Source organism: Lissotriton vulgaris, chromosome 2_1 (genome assembly GCF_964263255.1).
Source record: "Lissotriton vulgaris chromosome 2_1, aLisVul1.2, whole genome shotgun sequence".
Lineage (NCBI taxonomy): Eukaryota > Metazoa > Chordata > Amphibia > Caudata > Salamandridae > Lissotriton > Lissotriton vulgaris.
Genome location: NC_141687.1, coordinates 1,673,791,068 through 1,673,816,468, shown reverse-complemented (window position 1 = coordinate 1,673,816,468; position 25,401 = coordinate 1,673,791,068). Strand labels below are relative to the sequence as shown.

General features: G+C 45.5%; 1 protein-coding gene across 2 annotated transcripts in view; it reads right to left on the bottom strand.

The window, feature by feature from the left end:
- The window catches only part of UBXN11 (UBX domain protein 11), a 336,358-nt gene that overhangs the window by 43,108 nt on the left and 267,849 nt on the right, over positions 1 to 25,401 (bottom strand). For both annotated transcript variants that reach the window (XM_086958912.1, XM_086958913.1), the window contains exon 10: positions 16,613 to 16,739. In XM_086958912.1, coding sequence (XP_086815038.1) covers positions 16,613 to 16,739 — 127 coding nt within the window. The remainder of the gene's footprint in view (positions 1 to 16,612; positions 16,740 to 25,401) is intronic.

Below are 25,401 nucleotides of genomic sequence, written 5' to 3'. Positions count from 1 at the left end.
GACCCCAATATACCTTTTGCGTTATGCCACAGTATAACATTTTCATCTTTCACTGTTTTCACCACTGTTGGAGGTTTCTGCGTGCAAATTTTTGCCGCTAGTGTGGCCCCGGGTCTACCTGCCTCTCCATATCGTCTCGCCACTTGTTTTTTGTGCACATAGATCAGCTCTGTTTCTGCATCTTTTTGATAATCTGAGAGTTCTAGCCTGATTGTCCCTAAAATTGCTGGGTCACGAGTTTCAGCGTACTGTAGTTCTAACCTCCTTATGACCTCTTCTCTTTTTTCCAATTGTTGCCGTAAGTCTTTTAATATACCAGCATTTGTGCTAATGCATACTCCTCTAATTGTGGCCTTAAAAGCCTCCCACAAGATACCTGGACCATCTGTGCTGTCTACATTCAGGTCGAAATATTCAGTTATGGCCTTACGTATCGTGGTACCATAACTGGCGTCCTGTAGAGCTTTTGCATTAAAGCGCCAGCTGAATGGGGGGGGTACGTAGTTGGGCAACATAAGTGTAAGCAATACTGGATTATGATCCGACAGCGTCCTGGGGAGGTGGGACACTTCCACCATCCACTGTAACACCTCAGGAGAACCAAGCCAGTAGTCTATTCGTGACCAGCTGCCGTAGGCCGCCGTCGTGTGTGTGTTACCTCCCTTTGGTGTGGATGTGTTGTGCGCCAGAGGTCCACTAGTTGTCTGTCCAACATTATGTCTTGTAGTGTGCGCAGCGCTTTTCTGTGAGGTTCTGCTGATGATCCAGATCTATCAACAGCATCATTCAGAGCCATATTAAAATCACCACCCCAAATCACTGGGACATCTGGCAGGTTAGTCAGTTTTGTCCAAATGGCGCTATAGAATTGGGGATCGTCTATATTTGGAGCATAAATGTTCATAGGTTTAGTTTATGTCCCCTTAGAGTGCCAGTGACAATTACATATCTTCCTTCACTATCTGAGTGTACTTGGTCCAGTTTAAAATTTAACCCACGGCGCATCAAAACTAGGACTATAGGCCGCTTCCGCCCACCGAGTACCAATGTGTGTTTGTGCACGTGGAGCTATGTGCGTCTCCTGAAGATAGGCTATATCTCCGTGTAGCTTCGTCAAATACGCTAGTACCTGCCTGATTTTCTTTGGGTTGTTCAAGCCCCGGACGTTCCAAGTTAGCAGTTTTAGATTACCTGTGTGTTTTCCCTCTACCATATCTGAGCTCTAATATCAACCTTTGCAAAATGTTGACAGTGGTCCGGCATGTACTATGTGACAATTGTTGTTTATATCTTGCAAAAAGCAATGCTTGTGTCTTACGGAATCTAGCAGCGTTTCTCAAATACAGTTCTACCAACCAACATTCCCCAACTCATCCCTCCTTCCCCCCACCCACTTCAGCACCCCAATCATGCCAAAGACACACCCTATTTAGAACAACAACCAGAACATTACTATTATTGGGGGACACCCTATGTGGGGGTCCACTCGGGTCACACGTCTGCATCCAACATAGTGGATGTGGCCAGTATAATGTGTATGGCGCTGGTATATTGTCAGTTGCTACCACAAAAGACAGTAGTGGGCAAACACTAATTATTACTGTGTGTTATTTGTACGTGTGCGCTGGCTAAGGAATAGTTCTCACAAAGTTTATGTATCACAGACCTTTTTGGGTGCCATCCATACTCCTCGTTACCGTGGCAGTCACTGAGTCCTTACGTTTCAGTAGCACCCCGTACTACAGGCTCAGCACGATAGGGCAGCGACTAACCCCCACAGTTTTCGTCGCCATTTGCCACACTCAGGTGTACTTCAGCCACACTCCACTCAGTCTCAGGTGTGCACACCAACGTGAAGCAACTGTACACCGCAACATCAAGTCAGTTGTATGTCGATCACATCCAGTAGGCCGATACCCTGTACCTCGCCCAGGATAATTTCGTGGAGCTGTAGTCAGTGTATATCAAGTCGTGGGGAAAAATGAGAGCCATATCTTACCGATCACGTGGCACTTTCCATTCATTCTGAGTCTTGATGTTGTTCCTGTCTCCTTTGCTCCCGTCGACGCTGTCCCATCCGTTTAATGTAGTCGTTGGCTTCTTTAGGAGTTTGGCATATCACTGATTTGCCATCTTTGGTTATTTTCAGCCTGGCAGGATAGAGCATCGCGTAGGGAATCTCCATGTCTCTTAGTTTCTGTTTCGCCACTGCGAATTCTTTCCGCGCCAATTGTACATTGATGGTGAAGTCCGGGTAAAATTGCAATTTGTTGCCTTAATGTTCGATGTCCCTTTTTTCCCATGCCAATCTCAGGATCACGTCTCTGTCCCTATAGTTAAGTAGACGTGCCACTATCGGGCGCGGTTGCGCTCCCGGTATCGGTTTTGGTGCCTGGGTCCTATGTGCGCGCTCAACAATAAATATTGTCGATAGCTGTTCAGACCCAAATATTGTGTGCAGCAAGTCTTCCACATATGACTCCATCTTCCCGGTGTTGGTCGACTCAGGGACCCCCGCTATGCGTACATTATTGCGGCGGGATCTCGCTTCCAACTCTTCGGACTTGTTCCGTATAACTTCCAATACTCTGTTCATCTCATTACATTTTTGCGTCGTCGCATGTGATTCATCTTCCACAGCAGACAGTCTTGTCTCCACTTCTTCTAGGCGCTCCCCGTGCTTGTCGAGTTTCGCCGCCATGTTATCGACTCTCTGAGTGATTGAGTCTAGTTTGCAGTGCACGTCTTGCAAGCTTTTGTGGATGGCTCTCAGTGTATATTCCATGGTGTTTTGCGGCTCCGTGTCTGTTTCCATTACATTATCAGCTGGCGCCGTGGCCCCTTTTGAAGTCTTCCTGTTATCAAAAGGCAGTTTGGACTGCACTTTTTCCAGTTTACCCATGCTGCCTGCCAGGTACTATATGGCCAGCGGAATCTGAGACGTTCGAGTGCGTGGGGGGAATTACTTCTAATCGCTATGTCCACCCCAAGCACTACACCTGCACCTTTTAACCAGATGGCTCCGGACACATATAACAGTTAGCAAGTACCTTGGGTGTCTGATGTCTAGGCGAACGCTTCAGTAGCGCACCGGCAAGGGGCCTCGCTGTTTATAAATGCTCTTGTCCTGTTGGCTGGCTTGCCGTCCCCAGCCACCTTGCTGCTCAGTGCTATGTGGAGTGCAGGCTCCCCGTGGGTAATCACTGTAGTTTGCGCGTACCTTCTGGAATTGCCGGCGTCGCCGCTCCATTTTTTTCGCGCCTTCTCGGGGCTCCTCCGATGATGAAAGCCCCCTCGTCACTGTGGCCAGGGCACCTCACAGCCAGAGCCCGTGTATAGTTCTCCACGCAGAGTTTCACAGCACCGCCTCACTAGTCACCCTCCCTGACTTTCCCGATGGTAGGGCGTCAGTCGCGCTCCTTCCACAGCCCTTATCAGACCATGGGCGCCGCCATATTGCGCCTTCCGGGCACCACTCGGTATAACGCAGTCAGGGTCTTGTATGCGCACTGTCCCCGTTTTGTACAGTTACCAGGGCGCTGAATTCTGCCGCTGTCTGTTGTGCAGCAATAGGGCACACTCCCTCGTAGGGAAGCGGTAGCGTCACGTTCGTATCAGGCTTCCGTGGATATCACACAGGCAGCGCCGCCGAACAGGGCATGGGTCTCTTCTGCGCCACCCGAGCCTCTCTTATCGGCTGAGTTAGTCCACATCTGAGGCTGCACTATCGATGCAGTGTACACGCTACACCACGGCTGAATAATATCTCCCAGCACTGACCTCCGACAGCTTGTCTCGTGGTTCTGCTCAGGCGGGTAGCGCGGCCGATCCCCCGCCTCGTCAGATGTACGGGGCCGCCATTCTAGTCGCGGTCAGACCTCATCTGCTCCGATCACAAAGGCCGATCACGGGAACACCAGCTTGTATTTTGGCAGTTCTTGCAGCTCAGCATGTTCCCCACACCTTCCGATTCTGTTACAGCCTGTTTTCGTTCGTGTAGCTACCAGTTAGCCGCTATTGTTACCCGTTAGTTTATACTGGCCGGCGGAGCTGTCTCAAGAGGCAGCCATTCCGCTGTGCGCCCTCTAGCGCCCCCCCATGCATAATGGTATTGTTGTTGATGTATGCAATGATACGTGTATGTACAAAAATGTAATCGAATCACAGTTGTAGAAATCTCCCGACATGTCCTTTCCATCAACCCAGAGTCAGAAATATGTGGTTAGGCAGGCCCTACGACCTAGGCCTGATGCTACTGATTGACAGACCACAGGTGGGGTGGTGCATGACTAGCAGGAAAAACATGCAAACAGGAAAAACCCAGATTAGTCTTAAACGCAATCATCCAGAGATATTGGCTCAAATAAAATGCACATGGCCCGAGGGGGACACACATTCCCGAAACACCATAAAGTTAGATGCCACATGAAGTTTGGAACACTCAGCCAATCAGAACACAGCACACGCAGTGATCACACGCCCCCCAAGCCGGATAGCTGTACATGTAACCCACTGGCCCTCACTGTGTCCGTGCAAGGTCTAGACCCACCTGCCTTTGTCATCAAGTGGGAGTTATCTATGGCTCCATGACTGAGCATACATTCCCCTCCCAAAACAGGATCTATGAAATGTTTTATGATTCTTCAAGAAATGTATATAAAGACACTCAAAACAATTGTACTTTGAGACAGTCCTCAGACTCCCACTCTGTAACTTTGCTTTCAGACGTAGTGTTCAATTTAACCAAGGCTTCCTGTTTGGCCAAACGCCTCTTGTCTTTGTCTTTTCTAGGGAAATTCACATTCAAGCAACAGTATGATGACGAGGAACATAGCCGCAGGAAGCACCATGAGAGTGCACATCAGGAACAAAGTTACGGTTTCACTGTAGCATGACAAAGTGAGACGGAGGAAACAAATGTTGTAAACCTTTCAAAAAGGACATCACAAATGGGGACTTAAACAATGAGGGTGGACCTAGCGACCACAAAAAAGCCTAAAGATCTAAAAGGAACATTTTAACTGTGCCCAGAGCAAGACCGTGCCAGGCAAGAGACAAAACAAACAACAGAATGTCAGACAACTTGGCCTGGAGAGGGCCAATCTGGCGTGTGCCGCGCCAAACCACAAACATTTCCCAACAACAGACTAATAACAGTTTTTGTTGAGAGATACTTGGCTGCCAAGATGACAGCAACCACCTCTGGAAGTGTAGGAAGTTCCCTTTAGGGCCCACTGTGATTCTCCCTTGTTTTGGCCTACCGGCATGTTATAGGTCGCTTTTGCGTTGTAAAGCTACACCTAACACATTTTAATTTGTGCCATGATGGTTTTTTAGAAATACGGTGCAAATGTTTTAATTATTCAGTTCAGTCTGAATGAACATTTCGTACAAGGTTGAACAACATGGTGCCCTATTTTTCTGTGATCGGTCAGCAACCTATCCTAACATTTAGGGCCATAAGTAGGTAATTTCTATTTACCGATTCCTAAATACCGAATTTTACCGATTCGGTATTTAAGAATCGGTAAATAGTATGTAGGTAAAAAATCGGTAATTTTTGCCGGTTCGGTAATATTCGTTATTACCGATTCGGTATTTACTGAATCAGTAATAAGGAATACCTTCCCATTCATTCATATGGGCCTGGAGGCTCATAGGAATGAATGGGAAGCCATTCACTATTACCGATTCGGTAAATACCGAATCCGTAATAGGGGGAGCATATTCAAGGTTGGTAGGGTCTCACATTGACACCCTGTTGCATCCCTGAATCGTGCATGTGTGCACATGTGGCGCACATACCTGCCACATGGCACTTTAAAAAAAGCACAACATTGCTTTTTTAAAGGTATTCGATATTTACCATCAACTTGTAGTTGGTGGTAAATAACGAATCCTTAAATCAAAAATGCACTCACTTGAGGGCTCCCTACATAGGATTTAAGGATTCGGTAGTTTACCGATTCGGTATTTTAAGGATTCGGTAATTTACAGATTCCTTAAATTACTGAATCGGTAAATTACCGAATCCTTAAATCCAGCCACCTACATTAGAAAAAGCTAAATACCGATCGGTAGCGAGAAATTTACAGATTTTCGGCCGTTACCGACCAGTATAGGCTACCTACATATGGCCTTTAGACACAACACTGAGGCACAGCTGATGTTTTTTTCCAACACACCATTTTTTATCATATAAATCGAGTCTTGCCATTTTGAAAACCTAGAGAAGAATACTAACGGAGGAGAAAGGTTCTGGAACAGACGCACCAGCATTGCACTACCTGAGATACTGACCACCTAACTACAAATGCCAGGTATGGGGTCTAGTTTTAATCTCAGAGATCACTCAAGTAGTGAGGGTAGGCTTAGGCAGATATAAAATTGGCATGATGGGGCTTTTCATTGTATACAGTTTGCTCGTAATTCTGATTACTTTGCTCAGTTGTATATGTTTTCTAATCACAGCACAGTTGCTTCATAATAGAGCATGATAGTTTGAAAAAATATTGTAATCTTTCCTCGTGTCGCTCTATTGTTTATTGTGGGTATGCATGAGTGAAAAGAGAAAAGTGATAATCTGTTTCCACGGTACCCTTAGGAACTAGAGTGCTGTGTTCTAGGTTGCTAATTCACCTGTTACTCTGGGAAGGTTAGGTGGGCAGGTGGTGCATTATGAGCTATTCAGATTTGGGCCAATAGGCATTGATGTGGTATGGGGACTCAGTCTCTACATTCTGACAACCTGTGATCCCAGGCATAGTTCTGTTTCGAAACAGAATCCCTGCAACATGGAGCCACAAACAAATGGTCTGGTACTTATTTTGCAGGTCTCCTAAGTTCTGCTTGTGTGTGGCCATAATACCCTTAAAATCTACCACCGGAGACATCTGTGGTTTTGAGAATTAATCCTCCACAGTATTTTAGGAAGTACCTAATGTCAACTGTTGGTTTTTCACACTAGAGATTTTCAAAGGATTACCCATTTTTGTGTTTGCACTTTGTTTCCAATACCGTTCTGATCATGGCGCTGCCTTTCCCCATTGCAGACAACTGCAGACCTGCTGTCCATGCGCATGTAACTTTCCATGGACTTACCAATGCAGGTGGTGACTTTATTTTCATTGTTGAAACCCACGATGGCTAGCGCTTTAAAATCTTTTATACCTGGGTCAATTTTTTAGCTGTGGATGCTAATAGAGATACAATTTAATGAATACGCAATTGTTAACCCTCCACATCAATATTGAGCTGATGGGCTCTTAAAAATACCACTTTCACACTGGGAACATCAAACTTGGTTCAGCAGCATCCTTCCAGATGTACCTGCACCAGTACACACAGGTCCCCTTAGCAGTGAAGGAGCTACCTGGCCTGCATTAGCTGATTATACACCATACCCTAATTTAGTGAATTTCAATGCTCAAGAGCTACAACAATTATACAATGGTCTAGTTAGACTATGTAGACGCTTCACTCAATAGGTTTCTTGCAACTTGTTGGCAGTTCCTGAAAGGACCGGCCTGCCAGGACACGCCCAGTTGCTTGCAGTGCTTACCATAAGTCCTGTAATTGTTCGTTCAATTATGGGAAAAATTCCTACCCGATGTGAGGAAATTCAATTTTGTATCAACCCAAAAAACTGAACAAATTGAAGCCGTCGTTCCCCATACAGGACCACCAGACAATCACAGAATATTGACTATATGCTTACCCCATGGAATGGTTCCTGGAATAGGTGACTGTGACACTTGGAGTACAGTCTTTGCTGCAGTCTATGCCATAAGTCATGGTACTCCGTCAAAGCCAGTCTTGCTGGAGATGTTAAAACAAATACAGAAAAAACACAAGGCAGCTGCCGCCCTGGATTCATCTAACATTAAAGGCAAAGCAGCTTCTCTGACTATACACCAGCGGCTCACTGCAGTCACACAAGGCAACCGTGAACATGAGCTACCTATAATTATTGCAGACTTCTATACATCATTAGGACACAATAATTTGGGAACCAGAGCTTCTATACCACCTCAAAGCAAAGAAAAGGAGATGATGGATGGAGCGCTGAAACTTTTCAGACACTCGCCCCAAGTTACAGATCTGGGTTGAATCCATCATCGTTCTTTAGCTCACTTCGCCACCCCAGTTCAGACCCAGCCGTATGCAAATCAGTCTTGACACGATTTCTCTTGGAAAAAGTTTACCCAGACCTGCCAAGCCAGGGCTTCCCTGGACCGGAAACACGCATCCTGGGACCGGTTTCAGGGTAACATCCCTCATCAGCCAAGCTAGCTTGAATCCAGTGGCAAAGTGAGGAATCGGCACCGCACCATTGGAATCATCTGGGGTCCAGGTAGATGTAGGACACCACCACTTGGAAAACCTAGTTCCGACAAGGAAGCCAAGCAGAACCCTGAGTTTGTTAGAAAACCATGGTTCAAATCAAGACAAAAACAGAAAAGTAAACCTCAAGGAGGTTCTCCAACCCACCGAGCCCTCGGAGAGGCACTATAATTTGTGGTATCTCACACAAATCAAGGCACCGATAGGCATCATATTGCTGATATTCTTTCCCCTCGTTGCTTTCAGGACTCAACTGACAAGCAGCATGATAGAGGAGGGCGTTTTGAGCGCAGACAAAAAGAGTATGCGAATCCTGAAGAGGGAGTCACAACGTTGTCTGAGGTGAATATAATGATGAAAAAAAAACCTCCTCAGCTTAAAACCCAATTTCAGAAAAATAAAGTTTTGGCTATAAATGCAAAGTATGTCACAAACACTGAGAACTCTCCCCCTGAATTGGAGTTTGGCAGTGACTCTCCTCGACAGCGCAGCAGAAGTCACTATAGTGTGCCAGAATCTCCAGGAGTTTTTGGCAGCGAGAGCTATTGACAACTTTTGTTACAGTTGAAACCCCAGGCAGGCATGTAGCCCCTCCAGATAGATTATATGATTTATATATACAAGGTGAGGGTGACATATAGTACACCATTCGAGTAATATTCATGGACAATTTAATATTGTCCTGAAATAGCCTTTTGGCAGAAGTCGATTGGCCCCAGCAGTTTGTCTAAAAAGGCCCCACAAGGTGAGGATATTATAATCCCTTCATTTTCTGCACTTGTCCTTGATGAGATCAAACAAACCTATGTAGTAGCATGGGCTCTTGCACCAGCCCCAACCTTATACTGCAATCATGTTGGCTTAGAAAAGGCCTCTCGTTGTCATATAATACCCATACGGTCCAGCCGGCAAGTGCAACCACAATGCCCTATCAAATGGGATGCTAAATCATCTTTTAGAGAAATACTCTACCAACTGGAGTATCATGAAGTCATTGAACCCTGTGTCTCTTAAATGAATAATCCTCTTCTTCCTGTTTTGATACAGGATCATTCATATTGCATGGTCTTGGACTACATATATTTAAACATTCATACACACCCTTTGCAATACAAAATACACATCTTACGGCACTCATTAATAATGTAGTCTGTAAAAAATACAAAACAACCTTGGATATTTCCAATGTTTTTTTCTGCCAAATCTAGCACCTGAAAGCAGAGATTAGACTGCCTTTCGGCACTTAAATTTCAGCGTCTCTTTGCACGACTAGCCTTGGGCTATGAGATCAGCCCAGGACTGTTTGCTCCCCGTACAGTGTCAATTATACACAATACTGACCCGTGCACATTGTCCTGTGTAGATGAGTTAGCCAGAGTAGTTAACATAGTTTTGGGATTTGCTGAGATTGGTTAAAAGTTCAATTTTAAGAAATCTAATATAACATTCTATGTGTCTTTTTCTTGGGATATGAACTTACTCATGAGGGGAAGAGTCCTGACCCTCACCTTTTGGAGAAATTAGCTCAACTGCAGCCTCCAAACACTTTAAAGTCATTATTAGGATTCCTTAATTTTAGCAGACCTTACATTCCTGATTATGCACAACGCATTAAATCACTTTTTGAATTAATACCGCCGGATTTTTTCAGTTCTTGTTGGACATCAGAACATTCAGATACACTCAGATACTTACAGTCCCACTTACATGCAACACGTTATTTATACACATGTGTAAACACCACAAATGTGGTCATCCGTGCCATAGCGGGTGCGATTGAATTTACCTATATCACCTTTGACGAAGGTGAAACAGTGCAGATTGCATATACACTGTATTTATATCTCAGTGTGGAAATGCGTTTTGCATCCACTGGAAAATTACTGACTAGAGTGCTGATGGCTATTCTTAAAGAGCAGACACTTGCCCAAGGGAAAAACATTGTTGTTACTTCAGTGCCAGACTTAAAGGCTGTCACAAAAGCTAGCGTTCCTAACGCTAAAGCCCTCCATTCCAGGTGGATACAGTGGGCAACATACTTAACAGTTGTTTTATCTGTTGAACAGTATAAATATCTTATTTACACTGATGGTTCAGCCCAGCCTGCTGTAGACACCAAAGACCAATATTCTGCATCATGCACCACTGTTGCGGCGCTCCACAGGGTTTTTTTCAAACTCTGTGGAGCTCCGCATAGAGGCACTATGTCAGCTCTGCCCACCCTTAATGAAGACACCATTTGAGATCCGCTTAGGGTGACTAACTGGCATGGGTGCAAATTCAAGAGGGTAAGTGTAAAAATTCAGGACAGAGGGACAAAATTCAGGACAAAAATTCAGGACAAAAGGTAAGTTTTACAGACACATTGGAGGAAGTTGCGCAATATTATTAAAGTAAGTAAATAGACAACCACTTAAGTACAAGTCAAAATAAGTTTTATATTAGGTTGAGAAAATTACGCACTTCACAGTTCTTTTGGTATCCGTGCAGCTTTGAGCAACTGTGCAGGTCTTTTTGTGGTATTTCATATGATAAAAATATATTTATATGGTTACTGCACTGGGTTTTCCACTCTGATATTTTGTTTACAACTCATGGTCCTGACCAGGCATGTTGGGCAGACTTTGTTACTAGCATCTCATATCTGAGTGCCATTGTGATATGTAAAGCAGCACGCATAGGTGAACTAAAGGGAGGATTGTTGTGATGAACCCACTATAGGGGACGCTTTATGGGTGTTTCAGCAGGTGGAACTTGAAATATGGAATCTGACTTTGCTTATGGGGACTTGCAGAGAGTTGCACAAGGTGATGGAAGTCTAAAAGGGGATTTTCCTTGCAGCTTTCTTCAAGAATGCCCTGTTTATACACTAGTACATAGTTTATATTCGATGCCTTGCCTATTTCTACAAACACAATATATATCTCAAGCACAGCTCATGGCACAACGAAGCTCTGCCTAAAACCTTGCACCTAAAACAGAACATGCAAACATTTACAATTACTAGTGTAACATTAAAGTAGCAGTTGGGTGTCACTCAAAATGTCATTTGCATGATGTATAGATCCCGCACATAAGCACACAGCAAATACAGAATAGTAACACATAGGCAAGGGAGTAGCCAGAAAATGTAAATACCTTCCACTTTGAACTAAAGCTCTTATGGCACCAAGAAAGCAAAGTAAGTCATTGTAACCCTTTTCAGAAGAGCTCTCTTGTCCAAGGATCTAGTCGCCATTCATCCTTCCATCAAACCCCTGAAACCCACCAATTCAAATTTACATTCAATCACCTATTCTTTCATCCATCATTCAGTTTTTCACCATTCATTCTGTCCTTTCATCTGTGTGCCCATCGATATCCAAACCTTTTCAACCATTTGCAAACCTATCCATCATCCATCCGTCCATCCATCATTTCACTCATCCATACCTTTATCCACCCCTTCACTCATCCGTCCATTCACCCTTTCACCCAATGCATCCTTTCACTCATCTTTCCATTCACTCATGCATTCAGCCATTTACCCTTTTACTCATCCAGCCATCCTTTCACTTACTCATCCATCCACCTAGTCACTCATCCGTCCACCCATTCACTCAACCATTCATCAAACCTTTCTTCCAGCTCTCCACTCTCCCTTTCACTTATGTATGCATTCTTTCACTCATCCATCTTTGTATCTTCTTTTCACTCATCCATGCAATCATTTGCCCATCCATTCTGTCAATCATTCATTATTGCTTTCACCCATCCATCCTCCCTGTCTCTCTCCATTCCCCTTTCACTTAGCCACCCATCCTTCCATCCACCCTTCACCCATCCACTCACCAATTCAGCTACGGACAGAAGAGACCCATCAAGAACTTCACCCTAGCTATAGTTCATATGGTATGGGGAAGTCATGAGTCATGCATGATGCACAGTGCCACAACGCGAGGTGACTGTGACATGGTGTTGTTTCCAGGGCTTTAAGTGGGATGAAAAAACTGGGGGATCTCTCCAAGGGGCATGTCTGATGTAATTGAGGGCTTCGCTTAAAACACCTCAGCTAAAAAATATGTGCTGAGCATAATGTGCAGCCCAGCTGGTATTTTGCTGTTTCTATAATTGCATCCAGTAACATTAGAACTACAACAAGCCATGACTGTTGGCTTTGTCAATGGATGTTAGTTGCATAAAATAAATAAAAAAGCAGCAACTATGGCTTTGTTTTATATAGTAATAAAAAGGCTTCCTCTCTGAAACGATGAGACTATGTAAGAACCATAACCGCTTCTAGTTAACTTTGTACATTTGTTTTGTACATTTTTTCCATCTAACCCTAACAGAATGCCCTGCCCTAGACCACAACAGGAGGAGACCCACAACAAGCTGTAACACCCCAAACTGATCCAGTGTCCATTCTGTATGTGGCAATCAGCCTGTATACAGAATGAAAATGGGCAGGGTAGGGCTGCTCTTGTGCTCCGAAGATGAGTGTGAGGTGCCCCATCAGGGAGCTGAGGCTTCATACAGGGGAACAGCTCTGCTCCCTGCATGTCCCAAAATTACGGACAAAAGGCATCTGTAAAAGGTATCCTGACGGACAACGGACATGAGGTCCAAATTACGGACGGTCCGTGAAATTTACAGACGGTTGGTCACCCTAGATCCGCTAGGCATCTTCGACTGTGTTCATCTGCCCTGGCATTCAGAAAGCTGGCCAGATGTTGAACCACCAGGGATGTCCAGAGATGCAGGACCTGTTGACAAATGGTCCACAATCCACCCCGCTCTGTCTATTGCAGTACCACAAGGCGGTGGTGTTGTCTGTGAACACCTGCACTAGCCTTCCCTTGATGGAGGGTAAAAAGGCTTTCAATGCCAGCTGGATCACCTGGAGTTTCAGCAGGTTGATGTTGAGTCTGGATTACACCGGAGACCAGAGGCCTCTGATCTCCACCTCTCCCAGATGGCCACCCATCCTAGGCGTGATGCATCTGTCACTAACGTGAGATATGGTTAGGGATAGGAGAGGGGTCTGCCTCTGACCAAATCACGGTTCCTTAACCACTACTGCACATCTTTTGCAGTTCCCTCTGATATACTGACCATGTTGGAGAGATTCCCCTGATGCTGCGCCCACTGGAACTGCAGATCCCACTGCATAGCCCGCCTATGCCAGCGGGCATGTGTCATAAGCAGAATGCAAGAGGCCATGACTCCAAGCATCCTTAAAGTCAGTCTCACTGAAAACCAGGATAGCGGCTGAACCATTGGTATCATCACCTGAATATCCTGGACTTGCCCGGACTGCACTGTGTCCAGAACAGCTCTGAGGAAAGGAGTGCATCTGAGAGGGAATTCGGGTGTGACTTGGCACATTGATAGTGAACCCCACCGAATGCAGGAGGTCCGCCACAGTCTGGAGGTGGAAATTGACAGCCTGAGGTGAGCCCGCCTTCATCAGCCAGTTGTTGAAATAGGAAAAGATTGGCACCTCTGATCTCCGCAGATTAGCTACAACCATTGCCATCATCATGACAAGTACAAGGCTTTCAGCGCAGTTTGCTTCTACAGGTGAATTTAAGATGGAGCAGTGTCTGGCCATGGGTTGCAGTATTCCCTGTCAAGGGCACGAATCACAGCTAAAGATGGCATTGGTGACCCGTGATCCAGAGTGAGCTTCAGAGAAGTACATAGAAGCCCATCCCTTCGATGCTGACCTTGTTTTAATATGTGTACTTCAGCTCATAAATCAGTGGATGGTTCTCATTGAGCTCTGCCCGCTCCCAGCTTACCCAGGTCTGCTGATCCAATCTTACATTTGGCTCTCATTGGGATGCAAAATGCATGAAGATGTGCCGGCAGCATTCAGTAACTCTGCCTTTATGTCTCTCATAGGCCTATTTATGAACTAATATGCCGCTGTACAGCTAGACCCAGGTAGATTCTCATATTTCCATGTACTTCCCAATATTGCAATATAAAATATCAATACTAGAACACTTTAAGCAATAATGCTATAAAGGAAGAATAATCCAGACTAAAATATATGTTTTTTTCCAAAACCTTTGGAGTTATTCAAAAGCAAAGACAGAATGGTTGTAATGTTTCAGATTATCCATGTAAAAGGTACATGAGTAAAAATTGGGAGATGATTCAAAAGTGTGAATCTATGAAAGAGACCAGTGCTGCAGGGGTACATAGCTATTCTTTGAGTTTTAAACTGTATTGATACTCAAGGGAGGGTAATGGCAACTCAACGCTAGATTACAGCAGTATTCTACTATTTATTATCGAGTAATGTAGACTAGAACAAGGACCAGAGCTAGCGCCTATGCAAACAGAGTTGGTCAAATAATATCAGCAAGGAAAGTCAATTTCACTTTCAGCGCTGATTTCCATGGGTCAGTAGTCCTAACACCTCTTAGATTTAATAAAAGTGTCAAAATAACAACATATCTTGGAGCTGAATAAATAAGATTCATAACTGAGACCAGACAGTATTTTATGCATAGAGGGCCAAATCTCCATAAATCTAGCACGTTGAAGCTTGCTTCTGGATACTTTCTAAAATGTTATAAAGAAACATGAACTTAAGATTTATGTGTACCCTGATGTATGCTTGTGTTGAAGCAACTAGGTTTTTCATTGTATAATTTTAGAAGCAAGCATATACATGTTATGAAAACACCTATTAGGCTTTATTGCAGTGCATACAAGTTCTGAAACACCTGCTAGTTCTGTCTTCCAACAAGTATGTGTTCTAAAATACCTTTTAGGCTGTATTCCAACATACATAAGTTCTGAAACACCTGCTAGGGATGTCTTCGAACATGTATGTGTTCTGAAACACCTGTATTGACTGTTTTCCAGCATGTACATGTTCCAAAACACCTATTAAGGCTTCTTCCAAAATATACAATCTGAAACACCAGTTAGGTCTGTCTTCAAACGTGTACATGTTCTGAAACACAAGTTAGGTCTTTCTTCGAACGTATACATGTTTTGAAACACCAGTTAGGTCTGTCTTCAAACGTGTACATGTTCTGAAACACAAGCTAGGTCTTTCTTCGAACATATACATGTTCTGAAACACCAGTTAGGCTTGTCTTCGAACGTGTACATGTTCTGAAACACCAGTAAGGTCTGCCTTCGAAAGTGTACATGTTCTAAAACACCAGTTAGGCTTTTCTTTGAACATGTACATGTTCTGAAACACCAGCTAAGGCTGTCTTCCTTAATATACATGTTCTGAGACAACAGTTGGGCCTGGCTTGGATCATGCACATGTTCTGAAACACCGGTTTGGTCGGTTTTTGAACATGTACATGTTCTGATTCGAACATGCACATGTTCTGAAACACCAGTAAGGTTCTTCATCGAACATGTAAATGTGCTGAAACACCAGTTAGGTCTTTCTTCAAACGTGTACATGTTCTGAAACACCAGTTACGTCCGTCTTCCAGCATGCACACCTTCTGAGACACTTGTTAGGGTTGTCTTCCAACATTAATGATTTAATAGCATTAATAATGACAGGGTAAGGTCTCTGAAATACACCAGAATACAGAGAAGTAGCTGGTGCTGACCATAATGTTCAAAGACAGTTTCAATAAGGAAAGTACCGAAGAATGGTTTGAGTTAGGTTCCAAGGTGGACTGTACGGTCTGTGATGCTATGGTGACAGTTCTAGGTTCACGACAGGGAAATATTCATAACTCATTCAGTTCAGCTGCTCTTGAACCAGTAACAAAGCTTTCCTGCACTGACAAGACTCCTCCACTCAGTGCATTAGTGAACGACTGACTGCCCTTCGCAGGCTCAATCTAACAGGTCTGCTGGATCGATTTAATGATGGCAGAGCCAAACTTTACTTTGTGGACACCTAGATATGTCAAGATGCATTAATGGATCATGGGAAGCCTGACCTTCCAAGCACCCCTCGATCGGGATGAACAGATTCATTGGTGCAATCTCTCAAGTTCATCACATGCTGCACTGCATTCAGTAGTCTACTATATAAGCCATTAGTCAGGAGCATCCTGGATATCTCAGTGTTGACTGCCTCCAAAGCTACATAGCGTGGGTAAGCTATCGAAATACACAAAATGTTTGGACTGAAAGGGGTATTTAGCCTCCATATTGGCATTGAATAGGTGAGATCTAAACCCCCCATCTGGCTGTGGCAGTGTACTGGACTTAGACCAGAACAAAGCATAACCATCTTTCAGTTTTTAGATTGATGGATCATGACTACGGCCTACTCCTAAAAATCACTCACCAGGTATCTCGCTGGTTTCAAGTGTGCTGTCACCTGCTGACAATGACCCTCCAACCACTTGTCCTTGGCCAGGAAAGTTCTCCCACCGACGTGTCTCACGGAAAGTCATATTTCTCCTATCAGTCACCTGAGAACATAGTGAAAACACAAGCAGAGTTAGTCTGTGTGGCACCAGGTACAGGAGCATCACACATTTGTCCACCCGGTAGAAAAGAACCATTGGTAATAACCAGTTCAAGACATTTTGCAAGGTAAGAATTTTTGTGAGAGTACATTTTGGAGAAAAGAAAAATTCAAAGTCACAAAATTAACATTTTAATTATGGTGAGCCCTGGAAACATTTATTTCTACCTGTGCTGTTAGACCAAAATGACCAGAACCTCCTAGTATATGATGTATAGCTAACACTAAAGCTGTTGTGCTCTTCTTCTTAACAAACGGCTCTTTGCATCAGCATAGGCTTTGCAGTAACACAATGCATCTTTAAGTTTGGAACAAAGATGACCAAGAACACAGCTTGTTCTAAGTGTATACATTGGGCCATTTGAAATTAAAGGACACATGCCTATCTTTTTTTTCCCCAAATTTACATTTTGAGGCTAAAACGTCTCTTTTCGAGACAGTGGTCAAATACTAGGAGGATGAACAGAAACAGAAATAATCAAAAGAACTACATTTGAGCTTATGAGACAGTTTTGCTACTTTTAGGAACATTTTGTGACTCTTCGAGTCTAATATTCTGGAAGACACAAAGTAAAAACACAGAGGAGTTTATTCGCCATTAGTACTTATTCAAATAATGCTTGCATGAGGATCATTGTTTACAACAAACAGAAGGGCTCGTCTCAAAGATGGTATCTACGATTAGCAACAAAAACAAAAAAAAAGCATGCCACAATGCCTCATAAATGACGACCGTTAAGAACAAGCATTTGAAATGTAATAGGTCTCACATTTACCCCAGTTTAAGCTATTGGCACTGTAAATGACAATGCCTTTTATTTATGTTTTAAAAACGAAAACAAAAAGGTACAACCCTTGAGTCTGAGCGCTGCTGTGGGGAGACGGCCAACTCGGTTTAACACTAAACAGGCATCAGGTTCATTGCTCACAATAGAGTACATCAACAAAATAGTCATTAGGGAATACAGTCTCTTCAGGGAAACCCCAGAATTCTAGTTTTAGTAGCCCCAGTAAAATTATCCATATTTTGTTTTTGTTCATATGCGTGTGTGAGGTCAAAACGTACTGCAGACGCTAGGACTCATAAAAATGGTTTTAAGAAAAAGAGTGTTGTGGGATTCATTCTATTTAGCAATATTAAGATTTCACTGTCTGGGAGTATATTTTAGCTCCATTTATTTGACAGCTGGATCCAGTGGTCTTGCCTTCAACCCTCTCCTCACATCAATTGTTATTGTGTAGAAGCAATGGGGTCTCCAGGAATCGACACAATGTTGAAAAAAAGGCAAAATACATAAATAAAACCTAGAAGACTAAAATAGATCTATTTCAAGCAGAGTATGAAAGAGCAACTTAGGAGAACCATGCATTCAACCAACCTCCGGGGCTCACTTTGTTTATTTAACATCAGCAGGAATTTTAGGGTACCAAGCTGTGCAGGGATCTACGGACCAAGACCCACACTTAGCTGAGAGCGTCCCTAATCCCATCCACCTATGGAAAGTGGGCGTATGGTGCACAGGACACTATGGGAAGCACCTGAGTACCTCCCAAGATGCCCTCCTCAGCCCACCTTTCAATGTGAGCCATTGAATTAATGATACACGGTGTGTTGTACATTACATATACTTTTGCAGCCTAAAGAGAGGCTAAAAATGGCTACATTTCATTTAATGTTCATTAAAATATGAAGTCAATGGCATAAAAGTTAGTCACCAGTAACAAAGTGACTATAGAACATTTTTCAGAAACCTTTTCTAAAGAGAAAAGGGAATGTGTGACATTGATAGCCAGCAGGTTGCAATGCAAAGTATAGGAGAGAAAAACTGCCAGTGTGCATTTAAGAACATCACAACACACTCTCTATCTCTTCATGCCCACAGGTGACAGGTCAGTTAATTTTTCCTGTTCCTGGAAACAGGATCCTGGGGCACTGAGCTCTGCTTTTTTTGCCAAAAACCATTGGAAATCTTTTTAAAGCTTTATATTTGGAGTTTCAATCAACATCTTTTGCAATCTACAGTAAACCCTTTTTCTGCCAGGAAAACATTTCTTTTTACAGTTAAAAGTGTCTTCACTTTTTGTGAAGTGCTCTTCTTGTGGAAGAATGAAGGCACAGACAGACCCCCCACAAGGTCTGTATCCTTTGTCTTCTAGTGAAGAACTCTGAAGGACATGCAGAAGATAAGGCTGCATGGACCACAAAATAGAAAGGAGCCTGAAGACACTGCTAGGTCCTCCAGAAGCCATGGAGAAGGCCAGTCCTCTACCAGAGTATCTTCTGTCTGCTCAAGGAATTCCAATAGGGGTAGATCCTAAGAGAAGACACCAGAAGAGGAGACATTGCTCCCGAACGACGTCGAGCAGCATAACGTTGAAGAGCATGACCTCTAAGATCGGCAGGCTGCATATATGTTCACCGTCATCAGGTACAACAATGAGACACCACTCCACAGCAAAAGAACTCTGACATTCGCTGTTGAAACATGCATCAACCTCAAAGTCACCACTGTTGACATCAAAGCCACTAACGTAGATGTCAAAGCCACCAACGTTGATGAAAAAACAGCATCCAAGCTTCTTTTGATATCCAGGATAAGGTCTATATCATCATCTATCCCTCTTTCTCTGATATGGCTAGAAGCGAGTAGCAGCCACTACAATCTCAAATTATTCCTTGGCATACTCATCTTCTCCTAATATGCCTGAAGTGGTATTGGCTGGTACACCATCACCAGGCGAAGTAACACTATTTAGATTCTCATACGGTTCTGTAACATTCAAGCATCCCCCTTGATTTTGCTTTGTTCACCCTAGGTTGGCAGGATATGCTCAGACGTGGGTCCCTTGCTCACTTTGCCACATGATTCAAGGTTGCCTGGCTGATCACTGCTGACTAGCCAGAAACAGGTCCCAGGGTGCTTGTTTCCAGTCCAGGGAAGACATGGCTTGGCAGTTAAGGCTGGACTGTTTCCATGAAGCACAGGCTCATACTGATTTGCATATGGCCATGTCTGAACCGGGATGGCGGAGTGAGCTAAAGAATGATGGTGGATTACACCCAGATCAGTTGACTGGGGGTGAGTGCTTGCATTGTTCAACACTCCGACCATCATCCCCTTTGGTTTTGCTTTGTTCGCCCTAGGTTGGCAGGGTATGCCCAGACGTGGGTCCCTTGCTCATTTTGCCACTTGAATCAAGCTAGCCTGGCTGATGATGGATGATTAGCTAGAAACCGGTCCCAGGATGCACGTTTCCGGTCCAGGGAAGACATGGTTTGGCAGTTCCGGCTGGACTGTTCCCATGATGCACAGGGTCAAACCGATTTGCATATGGCCATGTCTGAACTGGGGTGGCGGAGTGAGCTAAACAATGATGGTGGATTAAATCCAGCTCAGTTGACTGGGGGTGAGTATTTGCATTGTTCAACACTCTGTTCATCATCCCCTTTGGTTTTGCTTTGTTTGCCCTAGGTTGGCAGGGTATGCTCACTTTGCCACTGGATTCAAGCTAGTCTGGGTGATGACGGCTGATTAGCCAGAAACAGGTCCCAGGATGCTTATTTCCGGTCCAGGGAAGACATGGCTTGGCAGTTCGGGCTGGACTGTTCCCATGAGGCACAGGGTCAGACTGATTTGCATATGGCCATGTCTGAATTGGGGTGGCGGAGTGAGCTAAAGAATGATGGTGGATTAAACTCAGATCGATTGACTGGGGGTGAGTGCTTGCATTGTTCAACACTCCGTCCATCATCCCCTTTGATTGATGGAGAGGAGTGCCATCACAGGGCATATCCATGAGAGAACGCTGGACATACCCTGAAAAGCTAGTGGTTTTCATCCAGACATGGAATTTCAATGCCACCAATGATGAAATCGCTCTACCCAGTGAGTCAGTCGTGTCTGGCCCACATCGGATGGTGAACTTTGCTACATCTCTGCCATCTACAATTGCCTGTGCCAGTATGGCTTGGGCCTCCTCCAAGACCATTGGCGGCACTTGTGCAACAGAATCCCGGATTTTGTAGATATATGAACTCAACAGTCATGCAGTGTTCACAAAACGCAATGCTAGGCTGGTGAAAAAGAAAACCCTCTTACCAAAGCCTTTTGGATTCTCTGTCCTGTGGAGTTAACTCTGGATGTGAAGTCCTGGGTTACCAGGCTCTCTGAGATGGGATGCTGGATGAGAAAAGTGGGCTTCCCTGGGGCTGTGGAGCTGGGTGAAGGCGATGGGAAATTTAGAGGAGTCCCTGTGCAGGACTTGGACCAGGCCTCATGAAGAACATCTGTAAGTGCTTCACTAAAAGGGAGTACGATTTAGGATGGGGTAACTCCTGGCTTAAGAACTTCTGTCAAGACATTTGTCTTGAATTCCACCGAGGGTAGCTGAAGGTCCAAGACCTCAGCCACCCTCCTCACCATCATAGCAATGAGACACCATTTTCCATAGCCACGGTAGGATGAGAGACAAAGCCATTGTCTGGAGAGGTGCCAATTCTCAATGTTCTCAACGTCTTCTACAGGTACTAGTAACCATAAAGGTTCTCAGACCCCTCCCATTCACACCCAAGTCCAGTCCTAGAGAAGAATGATGGCATTAGTTCTAACATAAGAGGTCTGCCTCCCTTCAGGGCCACCATTGGACGACACCCATCAGGTTCCATGTCCGAGTCAGGGATGGCACCACCGTGGAGTGTTGGAGGCGCCGAGGGCGTTGGCACTTGAGTAGGTGCCAAGGAAGGTCAAGGTTGCTCGACCAGTGCCAATCTGGATTCATCAACTGATCTTATGGGCCAGACTGGTTCTGTGGGCAAAACCGTCGGGGGAGGCCAGTGGTAGTCCATTCAAGCCTGCGGGGCCTGAAGGCACTCCAGCTTGGACAGGTCACTTAAATATGAGGTGCATGGCCTCATAGAATCTTCGTAACTGTGAAGGGGTTGCTCTGGCTCCCAGAAACTCTGGAAAGATGCAGAGGCAGCCCAGCCATATGTTCCACCACAGAGCTGAGTCTTGAATGCAGACGCTCCCTTGCCTTGTCAGATGACTTCGACAGAGGTAGTGAAGTTGAAGTTCTCTTTGACTTCTTGCTCTTCTTGTGCCTTTGGGACTTACAGGATTTCCACAATTACTTCTGCTGTGATGACGAGTGCCAGGGGTGGCTCCGTGAACGATCTCTGGACCTTCCTCTCAACCGAGATCTTGAGAGTCACTGCAGCGAGGAATTTGAGGGACTGATCCCCTCAAGGCCTTGGAATGCATGGCACGGCAGTTGATGCAGGTCTTAGCGTTGTCGTGAAACTCCAAGCACCAGAGACACAAAAATAAGGAGATGTCAACGACATCTGTCAATGACATGTGCCACAAGGTTTGAAACCAGCTTTCCTAGCAGACATCCTGATGCACTAGGAGACAAGGTCTCGAAAAAATCTCAACACAAAGTTGAAAAAGGGTCAGTCAAAAAAGACTAGGGATAGCTCTTGCCGGAGCTGCACTGACTGGCATGGAAAAAAAAGAACTGATGTCAGCACGCTGGGGTGGAGCCTATATAGGCACCACGCACATCACATCATGTAGACGACGCCAACAATGCCACATGAAACTGACAAACACCACCAACTGGCGCACAGGGGTGCTGCTCACAAAAAATTTCAGATTCAGTATGATGCCTTTGGATTATTCTACGGTAAGGAATCTGTAGCTAGAAGTCTCTATCATATAATTGAAATTTTTGTTTTCATTACACTTACAGAAATCAGGACTGGCATACATATCTATCAGACAAAGTTTATTTGTCAAGTTGCACATTAATTGCAGGGCTTTGTACCAGAGACAACTGCATAATCAAACCATGCAGATATGTCCAAACGTAAAGAAGCTACACTGAAAAGAATACTCCAACTCCCATCCACCCCAACAGCACCCGCCTGATCACACAAGATCCGGAAAAACATGTCCACAACCTGTAGATGTAGCAGGGAGGGTGAACCCCTCCGCCCCCCCCCCCTCAATTCACCCCCACAATACGAAGATAGACAGATAAATTATCCCAATGAATACATTTCTGGCACTGATGGCGGGTCTACATTTAAGAGGAAAATAGGACAATACGAGGCATGCTGCTCCGGGGGCCTGCCCGGCTTATGAAACACCACTATCTCCGCATGCCTCCAATCTGGGGGAAGCGAGCCCCGTTTCCGAGCCTCCTCTACCACGGGTCGGAAGTAGGGGACCAACTGCACAAAGTAGTGTCTAAAGAATTCACTGGGGAACCCATTGGGACCCAACACCTTCCTGGGGTTGAGTTTCCCCAGGGCCTTGTCCAGTTCTTTGTCCATCAGTGGTAGCTCCAATTGTTCCCGCACCTCATCTGATACATTTATAACTGACCTATCACCAAAAACTGTATCCATAGTGGCGGCCGATAGGCATTCTCTGGGGGTATGTAGGTCTGTGTAATAGGCCACGATGGCCGGGGATTCCGTAATTGATTCACCCATTGGACCCAGAACGCTCGGAGAGCCAGGGAATGGAAGGCTCCCTGGCAGAGGCGATGCAGTATCTTGCTGGACTTGTCTCCCCATTGATATACCTTGCTACGCGTCGCCAGCCAGGTTTGGTGGGCCTCGTCTTTCCAAAGAGCCGCATAGTTCTGTTGAGCCAGTAATAATTGCCTCCTGGACTGGCCTCCCTCTGCCTTCCGGCTCCAAAGTTCAAGTGCTATTATTTCTGCCTCCGCTCGCAGCAGCTCCTCCCTATGCTCCCTCCAGACGCTGCGCACCAGGTAATATCTACCCCCCTCAGTGCGGGTTTCAGTGCTTCCCACAAAGTCGCTGCGCTAGAGACAGGCCCCACATTGGCCGCCAGATAATGATCGATGGCTTCACTCATGCGTTCCTTGTAGTCATCATTCTGCAAATGCCATACAGAGAGGCGCCATCTGAATGGCTGGTTCCGCGACCCATCTGGAGTGTGAGGGCAACCGGAGAGTGATCTGACAGGCCCCTGGGCAGAATCTCCGCCGATACCACCCTGCCCACTGCCACCCTAGGAACAAAGAGATAGTCAAGTCTGGAAAAGGAATCGTGAACCACAGATAGGTAGGCGAATTCCCGGCTATTCCCGACATCAATCCAATCAAGTCCCGTCACTAAGGAGTACAATATCGTGGGGCGACCACTCTCCGGACCCCCCCGCCCCAGCCTGCCATCGATCTCTGGCCAAATCCATAACGTCGTTCCAGTCCCCACCAACCACGGAGAGTGTATCCAGCATGTCCACCCACAAGGTCATAAGCCGCTCCACTAGATTCCATTGCAGGGTAGGGGGAGCATAAACACTACCTAGCACCAGGGGATCCGTCCCGATCTTGCCCAGAATAAACAAATAGCGCCCCTGTGCATCTGTCTACTGTTTATCGTGAATATAGGGGACCCTGAGGTGTATCAGTATAGCATTCCCACATGAGCCCCTCGTGAAACCAGAATGGAAGACCTGGTGAAACCCATATCTCTGGAGGCGGAGGGCCTTTGTGCCCATGAGGTGTGTTTCCTATAACAGAAGTATATCAGCCCGAGCCCGCTTTGCTTGGTGCAGGATGGCCCTGCGCTTAATTTTATCCAGGGCACCACGGACATTCCAACTAACTATGCCGAGGGTACCTGGGGTCTCCCGCCCCTACGGGATGCATCAGCCATCTGGGCGGACATCTACCACCATAGCCAACATGGGGACCTTACAGTACATAGGAGAAGAGCAGTGGACCATCAGTGAGTGTGTGATCTGTAAACATGAACAACCCCCACCCAACAACCCCCCACCCTACACCTCAAAAACACTGAAGCATCTGTCGTGGCAGGGCTAAGCCCCGAGCCGGAATGGGGGCCGCCGTGATCAATGGATCCCCAACACACTGCCCACGGCCCCTGGATATGTCCCCCACCAGCTTGGCCCTGGAGAAGAATCCGGCCCAAGTCATAGTCTCTCCGATTAGAAATCAATAGTCTAGAACTCTGCAGCTCCCTGTGGAGTCATACATCAATCAGCCGACATCTGCACGAGAGCATAGGGAAGCTTGAGGTCTCTCAGGCGAGCCTTCGCTGCAATAAATGATTGTTGCTGTTGCTGCACCTGCCTCGTGTAGTCAGGGAAAATGAGGATGCGCGCATTGTCGTATAGTAGGGGCTCCTTGACCCGGGACTGCTTGAGTATGGCATCACGATCAAGGTAGTTCAGTAGTTTTGCAATAACTGGCCCTGGGCGAGCTCCCGGTGGGGGTTTCTGCATGAGCGCCCTGTGGGCCCGCTCGACAACAAAGCAGCAAGACAGGACCTCCAGGGGGAGCCAGCTCTCCTGCCACTGTGTAATGAAGCGTTCCATGTTGCCCCCTTCACAGCCCTACGGAAACCCAACAAATCGGAGGTTGTTGCGTCGGGCCCGTCCTTCGGCATTCTCCACCTGCATCGCTAGCCCTTCTGCGCGTTCTTCATGGCAGCAACTTTTCTTTTAAGGGTGGTGACATCATCTTCTACTCCGGAGATACAGGTTTCAGCTTCAGTAATGCGAGTCACCTTGTTGCGCAAATCTTGCCTCAACAGCATGACATCA